This window comes from Danio rerio, chromosome 13, assembly GCF_052040795.2.
Source record: "Danio rerio strain M-AB ecotype USA chromosome 13, GRCz13ab, whole genome shotgun sequence".
NCBI lineage: Eukaryota > Metazoa > Chordata > Actinopteri > Cypriniformes > Danionidae > Danio > Danio rerio.
This window is the reverse complement of record NC_141033.1, coordinates 50,254,346-50,266,529: the sequence shown is the minus strand read 5'-3', so window position 1 is coordinate 50,266,529 and position 12,184 is coordinate 50,254,346. Positions and strand designations below refer to the sequence as shown.

At 37.0% G+C, this 12,184-nt stretch overlaps 1 protein-coding gene across 7 annotated transcripts in view; it reads left to right on the top strand.

Moving 5' to 3' along the window:
* acoxl (acyl-CoA oxidase like) overlaps positions 1-12,184 on the top strand; it is a 354,958-nt gene that overhangs the window by 63,094 nt on the left and 279,680 nt on the right. For all 7 annotated transcript variants that reach the window (XR_015506452.1, XR_015506450.1, XR_015506451.1 and 4 more), the window contains exons 14-15: positions 8,108-8,217; positions 9,268-9,379. Coding sequence is in view for 2 of the 7 variants with exons in the window: in XM_087279832.1 (XP_087135958.1) it covers positions 8,108-8,217; positions 9,268-9,379 (222 nt within the window). In the remaining 5 variants the exon portion in view is untranslated. The remainder of the gene's footprint in view (positions 1-8,107; positions 8,218-9,267; positions 9,380-12,184) is intronic.

Here is a 12,184-nt window from a genome sequence, read left to right as displayed (position 1 = left end):
ACCTGAGGTGCAAAGCCCGAAACTGAAAGCGAGACGTGACTTTTAAGGGACTGTTTCTTATGGATTTATTAATCATTCTTACTGTTCAGTGAACGCAAACCCCTCACTGCATGACAGCTGCACCTTCAGCAGACCTCCTCATTCCTGCAGCACGAGGACTTTATGATTGTTTATGAGCGCCAAAAGTGGCGGATCTGTTCGGCGAAATATCTGACTGCGTGTCCCCGCATCCCTAAGGACTGTTTGGCTAAATATTTGACTGCATGTCACTGCATAACAAACGACTAAAATGATACAACAAGAGAAATCTCCACTGTTCTGAGTGAGAGAGTGCTTCTCACTGAACAGCGCAGCAGCGATGACTTAAGCGTGCCGAGGCCGTTTGTGGTGTGAGCGCGGGCCATCGGGGGAGACGGGAGGGGGGACAAGCGTGCTTTGGCCCGGTTCGAGGCAACTGTACCTAGTGTGAGTACGGCCTAAGACTCTTCTCAGGACATTTTGTTGAAGCTGGGGATTAATAATATTTTAAATAACATTCAGTTTCTAGCCCACACTGTGAGTTCTTCTAAATTCCTTCATGTTTTCCCAAGACAAATAGATGAAGTTAACTTAATTTTTTTGACAAATTTAAGTTGATTGAACATAAAACAATTAAGTCGTTCCCAGAAAAACGTAAGAATTGTGCTGTTTCAACTTATTTTAAATAAGTAGTTTAAACAAGATTTCTCCATACCGCCTCTATGTATTGTAAGCAGCCACTGTATTCATTTTGTTTTGCCTGTACATGTCTGTTTTTTTTTTTTTTTTACTCTCAAACTGTCTTTGTATTTTCTGAACCGCCGAAGACCACAGTTTTAGCTAAACATCTCTATTACTAAAATGGCCATTTTAATCGCTCTTGAAATCGCAGCTGTAAACAGGTCTTTGATGTCAGTGACGTCAAATGTTATTGGTTATCACATCGCATTTTGCTGAAAATCTCTTTTTTGTGTGCCACAATGGAGAAAAATCATATAGGCTGGGAACGACATGGGGGTGAGTAAATGATGACTGTTGTTTTTTGATATTTGAGCCACACTTTTCCAACGCTGTGATCTTTTTAAAAACATGCAAGTGCAGCAAGTGTTACACAGCCAGGAACAGCTTGTGCTTAGAAATAACGGCATCTATCTATTCATCCAATACATTAATAATGTGGAGAAGAACAAATAGTGTAGAAACAATTATTACTCAGACATTGGTTCAGTGGTAAATATAAACTAAAATAGCATTTTTTGAAACTCTTATAAATGTTCAATTTACTGTACAATTTTGAAATATTTATTTTACTTTAATAGAGACAGTCATTTGTGATCATTATTATTTAAATATTTGCAGTAGATGTTTTTTGTGTGTGCATGGTTTAAGTTCGCGATTAATATTTATTACATACATATATACACTCACTGGCCACATTATTTGGTACACCTTACTAGAATGAGGTTGGACCCTTTTGCCCTCACAACTGCTATAATACTTTATGGCATAGATTTAACAAGCTACTGGAAATATTCCTCAGAGATTTTGCTCCGTATTGATACAATAGCATCACACAGTTGCTGCAGATTTGTCAGCTGCACATCTATGATGCGAATCTCCCATTCCATCACATCCCAAAGATGCTTTATTGGATTGAGATCTGGTGACTGTGGAGGCCATTTGAGTACAGTGAACTCATTATCATGTTCAAGAAAGCAGTCTGAGATGATTTATGTTTTATGACATGGCGTGTTATCCTGCTGGAGCCATCAGAAGATGGGTACACTGTGGTCATAAAGGGAGGAACATGATTAGCAACAATACTCAAGTAGGTTGTGGCATTGACACGATGCCCAATTACTACTAATGGGCCCAAAGTGTGCCAAGAAAATATCCCCACAACATTACACCACCACCATCAGCCTGAACCGCTGATGAAAGGCCGAATGGTTTCATGCTTTCATTTTTTTGACGCCACATTCTGACCCTACCATCCGAATGTCGCAGCACAAATGGAGACTCATCAGAGCAGGCAACGTTTCTCCAGTCTTCTATTGTCCATTTTTGGTGACCCTTTGTGAATTGCAGCCTCAGTTTCCTGTTCTTAGCTGACAGGAGTGGCAACCGGTGTGTTCTTCTGCTGCTGTAGCCCATCTGCCTCAAGGTTGGACGTGTTCAGAGATGCTCTTCTGCAGACCTCGGTTGTAACGAGTGCTTATTTGAGTTACTGTTGCCTTTCTATCAGCTGGAACCAGTCTGGCCATTCTCCTCTGAACTCTGTCATCAACAAGGCATTTAAGTCCACAGAACGGCCGGATATTTTCTCTTTTTCGGATCATTCTCTGTAAACCCTAGAGATGGTTGTGTGTGAAAATCCCAGTAGATCAGCAGTATCTGAAATACTCAGAGCAGCCCGCCTGGCAACAACAACCATGCCTTGTTTAAAGTCACCTAAATCACCTTTCTACCCCATTCTGATGCTCGGTTTGAACTGCAGCAGATCGTCTTGACCATGTCTACATGCCTAAATGCATTGAGTTGCTGCCATGTGATTGGCTGATTAGAAATTTGCGTTAATGAGCAATTGGACAGGTGTACCTAATAAATTGGCCGATGAGTGTGTATACACATAAATGCACAATATTCAATAAACACAAAAGCACACACACATTATGGATGCAGTCCTGATGCACTATGGGAAGATGGATAGATAGATAGATAGACAGACAGACAGACAGACAGACAGACAGACAGACAGATAGACAGATAGATAGATAGATAGATAGATAGATAGATAGATAGATAGATAGATAGATAGATAGATAGATAGATAGATAGATAGATAGATAGATAGATAGATACAATGACAGACAGATAGATAGATAGATAGATAGATAGATAGATAGATAGATAGATAGATAGATAGATAGATAGATAGATAGATAGATAGATAGATAGATAGATAGATAGATAGATAGATAGATAGATAGATAGATAGATACAATGATGGATGGATGGATGGATGGATGGATAGATAGATAGATAGATAGATAGATAGATAGATAGATAGATAGATAGATAGATAGATAGATAGATAGATAGATAGATAGATAGATAGATAGATAGATAGATAGATACAATGACGGATGGATGGATGGATGGATGGATGGATGGATGGATGGATGGATGGATGGATAGATAGATAGATAGATAGATAGATAGATAGATAGATAGATAGATAGATAGATAGATAGATAGATAGATAGATAGAATGACAGATGGATGGATGGATGGATGGATGGATGGATGGATGGATAGATAGATCGAAAGATAGATAGATATTTGTTTTATGCTGATACTGTAATACCGTGTCTTTGAATAACAGAATTCATAACCTAATTCTCTTTAAGATGTAACCTGCTGCCTTTGACTACTAATTTAACATCATAATGCATCAGCTTTGCCATTTCAAAGCACATTTCAAAAGGTTTCTGACTAAATGTGTGTCATTTGATTAAGCGCTTTAGGCTAACAACAAATGACCAGCCAGTGCTGAAGGTCATAATGGGGCATGTGAAAATAAAGGGTGATGAGTTTTGCAGGACCACAGCTTAAACCAAAGTCACAAGAATCGTGCGAGTCTCTGCCAACCCAAGACTCGCTCTTTATTCCTCTCCCGCTCTCGCGTTCAGATCAGTCTCGGGGAAATTACAGCCTAATAAAGTTATTAAGATGTTTTATCGTCACCTGTCATAAGGGAAATTAGCATTTATCTCCAAATTTCATACACATGACTGGTACACGGTTACGGTTTGGACGATGAGTGTGGGTCACTATGAGAAGCTTGTTTTACAGTATGCAGTGGTGAAGCACTTTCTGTACTGCAGATGTGAAATCAGGAGGTTATTTTGGGTTTCTGGCGCACAAACGTACACAATGATTATGACACAATGAGTCATTGACTTTCTGGGGTTGTGCGTCTGGATTGTGGTGTTTATAATGTGATGTTGTGTTGATAGCGTGATCCCTTGAGGAACGTTAATGACTGGCGGGAAGTCCTGACCATTATGATCACACCTTTACACTAAGGGCTGGGTGGAGTAAAGTAGGCTATATACATTACTGTACAGTAGGCACGAGAGTTACTTTGAGTATGAGTCTGCATTGTGTTCCTGCACTATATGCAAAGTAACATCTACAATACACACTACCGAACATGCGTCACATCTGATGTACATCATTTTTCAAAGTAAGCACTTTTAAATGTGTACTTTATTTTACAAGGGTAAAGACTTTACTGTGCTTTAGGACCACTTAGAGCAGGAGTCACCAAGCTTGTTCCTGGAGGTCCTGTGTCCTGCAGATTTTAGCTCCAATTCTAATCAAACACACCTGAACTAGCTAATCAAGGTGTTACTAGGTATACTTGAAACACCCAGGCAGGTGTGTTGAGGCAAGTTGGAGCTAAACCCTGTAGGACACCGGCCCTTCAGGACCGAGGCTGGTGACCCCTGACTTAGTGATACTTAAAGGGCACCTATGGTAAAAAAATCTACTTTTCAAGCAGTTTGGACAGATCTGTGTGTTGGTATAGTGTATAGACCGTCATACTGGGGTGATATGAACACACCCAGTCCTTTTTTTTCAATTTAACTACAAAAGAAAGGGTCGGCCAATTAGAGCTGTTTTCAAATCGATCGCACCATTACGTAGGAGTGCGATTCCCCCCGCCCACCGAATTGATTGACAGCTGCGCGCATTAACATGTTCCGGTAGTCACGTGTATATGTCAACAAGACCAGACAGACATACGCAAAGCAACCGGGAATAAAAGCTCTGTTCTGTTCGCTAGGATCAGCAAGCATCATCAAATGTGATTAAGAGTGAGTTTCACATGTTTAAAGTGTTTTAAAACAGTATGTGTGTAATTAATTACAGCGTTTTACTTCAGCTTTACTTCATCAGCACAGCCGCGTGTCCGAACATTTATAAAAGAAGACGCTTCAATCCCGGTTTGTGGAAGTTAAATCAGGTTTATTTTGTACATTAGCATAACAGATATCCACACTTGAGGTTAGCCTTAACTAGGCTAAGCGCGCTCTGTCTGTCTGCCTGCCTGCGTGTGTGTGTGTGTGTGTGTGTTTGTGTGTGTGTGTGCGCGCGCGTTAACTTTGTAACGATATTGTGTGTGACTCATCAATGCAACTTCACAATACTGATTAGTAAAGGTTAGTTCTTACTGTAGTATCTCACAAACGCTACGTGAGACCTTCTTCCTTTAAGTCTGTCTGTTGTCTGACGCAGCTGAGGGAGGAGGCATGTAGAAACAGTGGGCGGGAAAGAAAAAGCTTAAAGGCGCAGTACGACAAAACCACCCCCTGCTGGAAATCAGTATAAAACAGCATCTTATAAAAGGTATAATGAAAAATCTGATGGGTATTTTGATCTGAAACTTTATATACACATTCTAGAGACGCAAAAGACTTATATTAAATCTGAAAAAAAAGGTAACCTAGGTGCCCTTTAAGTGGGTTAAAAAACAACTCTTAAAATAATAGTTGAACCAAAAATCATGTGATCTATTTATTTATAAACTAATTTCAAGAGGATCACGTGCTTAGCTTATATATATATATATATATATATATATATATATATATACAATTGAAGTCAGAATTATTAGCCCCCCTGAATTATTAGCGCCCCTGTTTATTTTTTTCACCAATTTCTGTTTAATGGAGGGAAGACTGTTTCAGCATATTTCTAAGCATAATAGTTTTAAAAACTTATTTCTAATAGCTGATTTATTTTATCTTTGCCATGATGACAGTAAATAATATTTTACTAGATGTTTTTCAAGGCACTTCTATACAGCTTAAAGTGACATTTAAAGGCTTAACTAGGTTAATTAGGTTAACTAGGCAGGTTAGGGTAATTAGGCAAGTTATTGTATAACAGTGGTTTATTCTGTAGATTATTGAAAAAAAAACTTAAAGGGGCTAATAATTTTGTCCCAAAAATGTTTTTTTAAAACATTAATAACTGCTTTTATTCTAGCTAAAATAAAACAAATAAGACTTTCTCCAGAGGAAAAAATATTATCAGACATACTGTGAAAATTTCCTTGCTCTGTTAAACATAATTTTGGAAATATTTAAAAAGAAATAAATAAAATCAAAAGGGGGCTAATAATTCTGACTTCAACTGTATATATATAAGTTAATTCTTTTAGCACTAACAATTCCTTTGTACAATTTGCACGTCCTGTGAGTATTGCCTCTTCTTGTTGAATCACTGAATGACTCACTGGACAAAACTGTTAGCTAAATGAATAAACGTAAATGTACAATCATTTAATTTACATAAAAATGCAATTGAACTTTAAGTGATAAGCTGCGTCTCAAATGGCACACTACTGTATACACTATGCACTTATGCACTTACACACTCAGCAGCATAGTATATGTATGTAGTGTCGTCCCAAATGGAGCACTTATGTTTTTTTACAAAGCGGAAATTCAAATCGTTTCCCTGATAACGTTTGACGGTTGCCAAATCAGTGAAATAAACGACCAAAGTAAAAAATAATACCTGCCTTCAGTATAACCGCATTCACCATCAGGAGGCGCTATAATCACTCTTATAGGGGAATTTTGCTTTCACCATTTAAAATAAATAAAGTTATCCAACATGTGCGCCCGATAGCTCTGCCCCTTCTGCTACGTGAGCAAACCTGCGGTCGTTGAGTGCGTGAAGTGTCCATCATTACACACTTCATTTTAGTGGCTGAATGAGTGCATCATCCGGGTAATTAAAGTGCACTTATTATTTCTAGAGTTTTCAGTGTGAACACACTACTTACACCATTTATACTACAAAATGGCGTAGAATAGTGCATAAGTATGCGATTTGGGACGCAGCTATAGTTTCAACCAAACTGCTTTTTTTTGTTATTATTTTTTGGGGGGTTTTCACCTTTAATGGATAGGACAGTAGAGAGTATTGACAGGAAAGTGTGGGGAGCAGAGAGAGGAGAAGGATCAGCAAAATGTTTTATGGATATTTTTTACGCATTATTGTATTTCCATATACCCTTCTTTCTTTTTCAGGCCACAAAAGAAAACATTTATTGATTTTTTTTTTTCACTCACCCATGCTTTTGGCACAGGTTTTCATCCGAAGTGATTTGCTTTGCTTTAAAGATATGCAGCTCATTTGTTGATGCATTCCCTGGCAATCAAACCCACGGCCCGTCAATGCTTTCTTCAAGAGTTCACACTTAGCTGATGATTGATTATAAGCAAGTTTGGCATGCTGTCCCGGGAGAGAGCCCTGAGCTCGAAGGTTCTTGAGCCCTGGGCTCCCTCCCGTTTGGAGGTAGAGAGGGGAGCCTCGAGCTCAGGTAGATCTCGACAACTCCCCTTTTTATAATAGCTAAAGATTAAGATTGAAGGCTATTAAAAGATATGCTGCATTATTAGATTACCTGTATTGAAATTTAGATTTAACGATTAACTTGTTGTACATGTTTTTGGAATGTGGGAGGAAACCGGAGAACCCGGGGAAAACCCACACAAGCACGGGAAGAACATGCAAACTACACACAGAAACGACCACCGGCCTGTTAAGGAACTAGAACCGGTGACGTTCTTGCTGTGAGGCGACAGTGCTAGTCACTGAGCCACCGTGCTGCCCTATGGAGGGAAAGGTGAAAAGGTAGGGGTGGAAGGGGGGATTCTTCAAATCGAAGATGACTGTAGTGAGAAAACCCTGGCTCTTTATAGTGGTTAGGAATGGCCTGATTGGTGGATCAAGCATGCTAATGCAGAACCAGCCGTGTTCAATCATAATCACGTGCTCCTCTCGAAATTAGTTTATGAATAAACTTCACATAGTACCCTTCTGAACAGTCTGAGTGACAGGAATGACACTGCAGTAAAAAAGAAATTAATAACATTTAAAAATCTGCTAAAAGCTCTCAGCTACCAGCCCACATTTGACTAAAGCAGCTCATATTTTAGACAACAGATTATTGACATTACATGTGCCTAAGCAGGTTGTCTTTAATCAGGTTTTTGTTGTTGTGCAGGTGGTGGTTCGAGAACTGCTGACTCAATACACCAAACAGATGGGCAACAACCTGGTGATGGGACTGATCAGAAACTTGACCAGCTCAGCGTCAGACAGCCTTAGAACCAGGTAAGAGATTGATGCATGCATGCATTTGTGAATGCAGGATGCAAATTGTGCAGTGCATGCCTGTGAAAAAAATGCATGAACTGTAATCATGAACGAATTAGACATTAAGGACTTTATTTTGACGGTACATGCGCAAAGTGCAAAGCGCAGGGCGCAAACGCTTTCAGGGCGTGTCAGAATCCACTTTTGCTATTTAAACAGCGTGGCGGAAAACGTCAAAAAGACTCTTGCGCTAAGCTGAAACTAGCAAACAACAATTGCAACAATTGCATCAGGGCTGTTTAGTGTAACGAGTGAGAGATGGTCACTAATGGGTGGGGCTTTCCCCCTCCGACGACACATACAAAGAGAGAATGTCAATCAAAGTGTTTCTCCAGACTGTTTTTATCAAGTGTAAGTATAAAAAAAATTGAGTTAATAAATTTATACCATTAGAAGCTGCTTATATTCACACACTGCTGCCACACAACTGTGTTTAAACCCCTTATAAAGGTGATTTTTGCATAATAGGTCCCCTTTACATGATGTATAGCATGCAACTTTTAGGACACTGGACAATAACCTATTTTATGTGCTTATTAATCTAAAATGTAAAATAATTTGAATCATTTCTGCACCTTTAATGCTATTCTGGCCACATTTCTAGCTTAATTCTTCCCATCAGATGGCATTTGTCTGTTGGCTTTGCAATGTAAGATCGTCCAAGCATCTAAAACTTCGTTCCTGAAGAGCCACACACACACAGGCACAGACGTTTCAGCCCTAAGGAACCGGTCTACTCTCACGATTGTGTTTACACTCACAATTAGGTCACCAATTTAGCAATTTTTGCCTGAGAGGAAAATTTGAGAGGTGTAATGATTTTCCGGCCTGCTATTCATAACATATTAACCGAAGCAGAGATCTGCAATCGTCCATCATAGGCTGAATAAAATCAGCTTTTATTTGTCTAGATGTGATTCCGATAGCGGATCTGCGCTTTTTATACAGTATCTCTTTGTCTGAGGGAGTTAATCTGTATTTCTTTTGGCGGTTTCCTTGTTTGTCTAGCTTTCTTGGCTTCAGCGTGGACAAAGTAGGAGACCTAATGTTCTTGCTGAAAGCGGTGCGCTACAGGGAAAGGGTGTTACAGCGCAGTCTAGCGAGTCGACTCTACACTAAGGTCAGTCACTCTTACTATAAATCAATGGAAACAAAGAGTGTTTCCCCTCTGTGTGTTTTACTGATGAGTGAGGAAATCAGTGGCTGTTTTTGAGTAGCTGTGAAATGCTTTAATTGAGCTTTTATTAGCTAATAAGTCTAAAATGTACACATTAAAAGAAAAAAAATGCATTTTATTCATAGTTAATTGTTATGTTTTTAATTCATTTCCTAATAATAAAAAAAATGTTACTAGCTGCAGTTCACTGAATGGCCACCGGTGTCACTAATAACAAGCGTTTCTGAATTGTTCAGCAAGTCTCTTTAAAGATGTAAATGCTTTAATTGAATATTTATTGGGTATAAAGTCTCAAATGTACACATTAAAAGAAAAAAATGCATTTCATTCATAACTAATTGTCATGCTTTTCAAATATTTCCAAAGAAAAAAAATGTTACTAGCTGCAGTTCACTGAACGGCCACCGGTGTCACTAATAACAAGCGTTTCTGAATTGTTCAGCAAGTCTCTTTAATGATGTAAATGCTTTAATTGAATATTTATTGGCTATAAAGTCTCAAATGTACACATTAAAAGAAAAAAAAGCATTTTATTCATAACTAACTGTCATGTTTTTTAAATATTTCCAAATAAAAAAAATGTTACTAGCTGCAGTTCACTGAACGGCCACCGGTGTCACTAATAACAAGCGTTTCTGAATTGTTCATTGAGACTTTTTAATGATGTCATCCACATTTTGTGAGTTGTGAGTAGCTGTAAAATGCTTTAACTGAACATTTATTGGCTATAATGTCTAAAGTGTTCCAATTAAAGGAAAAAATCATTTTATTAATTAATAATTGTAATTTTTGTCATGTGTTTCCACATTTGTAATGCCAGTGTGTGGAATTTTGTGACAAAACTGAATTTCAGTGCATTCCAAAGTGTTTTAACAATCTAAATGTCACAGCGTGGATGTATTTGCCAGCACAACAAAGCTATTTTTTACTTTTTTTTATTTAGCTCTAATCGAAGAATAAAAAAAAAAATGTTGCTAGCTGCAGTTCACTGAATGGCCACCGGTGTCATTAATAACAAGCATTTCTAAATTGTTCAGTGAGTTTTGAGTGGCTTTAATTGAACATTTATTGGCTCTAAAGTCTCAAATGTACCCATCAAAGAAAAAATACTTTTTATTCATAATTAATTGTCATTTTGTCACATATTTCCAAATATTTTTTTTCATTGCCAGTGTGTGGAATTTTGTAACAAATCTTAATTCTAGTGCATCTATTAATGCATTTACAATCTAAATGTCACAGCAAGGATAAGTTTGGTATCAAATCAAGGGTATTTTTTTAGCTTTAATCGAAGAACAATAAAATAAAAAATACGATATTAGCTGCAGTTCACTGATCAGCCACCGGTGTCACTAATAAATATTTCTGAATTGTTGACAGAGCATTTTTTAATGATGTAATCCACATTTTGTGTGTTGTGAGAAGCTGTGAAATGCTTTAATAGACATACTGTGAAAATGTCCTTGCTCTGTTAAACATAATTTGGGAAATATTTAACAAAGGAATAAAAATTCAGTGGGGGAGCTAAAACAGTTGAAGTCAGAATTATTAGCCCCCCTTTGAATTTTTTTTTTATTTCTTTTTTTTAATGTTTCCCAAATGATGTTTAACAGAGCAAGGAAATTTTCACAGTATGTCTGATAATATTTTTTCTTCTGGAGAAAGTCTTATTTGTTTTATTTTAGCTAGAATAAAAGCAGTTTTTAATTTTTAAAAAACTTTTAGGGACAAAATTATTAGCCCCTTTAAGCACATTTTTTTTCTCGATAGTCTACAGAACAAACCATTGTTATATAATAACTTGCCTATATACCCTAACCTGCCTAGTTAACCTAATTAACCTAGTTAAGCCTTTAAATGTCACTTTAAGCTGTATAGAAGTGTCTTGAAGAATATCTAGTCAAATATTATTTACTGTTATCATGGCAAAGATAAAATAAATCAGCTATTAGAAATGAGGTATTAAACTTTTATGTTTAGAAATATGTTGAAAAAATCTGCTATCCGTTAAAAGATCTCTTCCCTAGAAATTGGGGGAAAAAAGAAACAGATAAACAAATAAAAATTTCTGTTTTCATGTTGTTGGTTTATTTCCAATATTGAATTAGTCTTTTGAGAGTGCAATTGGTAATTTAATTTAAATTTGGTGATTTGGTTAATTATTTTGTACATTATTTGTATACACCACCGTTACAAAAGCATAATGCACTATAAAAAAATATTATATATATATATATATATATATCCCTTACAGAGTCATCCCAATCTAAAGTAATTACTATGCACATAGAGCTGTTTAAGTCATCTAGTAAAATTGTATTGAAATCGCAGTATATATCGCAGAGGAATAAAATATCGCAATGTATTGACCTTAAAACGTTTTTTTTTTATGGAAAACTGCTTTTATTCTAGCCAAAATAAAACAAATAAGACTTTCTCCAGAAGAAAAAAATATTATCAGACATACTGTAAAAATTTCCCTGCTCTGTTAAACATCATTTAGGAAATATTAAAAAAAAGAAAAAACAAAATTCACAGGAGGGCGAATAATTCTGACTTCAACTGAATATGCAAACATTAGATGCACATCAAAATCTGCGTGCTAATGTTCTGACATTGAACAAACATTCCATTAGCATTACTGGAAGAACTTTTTTTTGTTCATAGCTTTCAAAGAACCAACCCTGAATTATATCCAAAATTCTCTGAAGGTTTCCTGTTAGCTGCGTTTTAAAATGAGTAATTTTA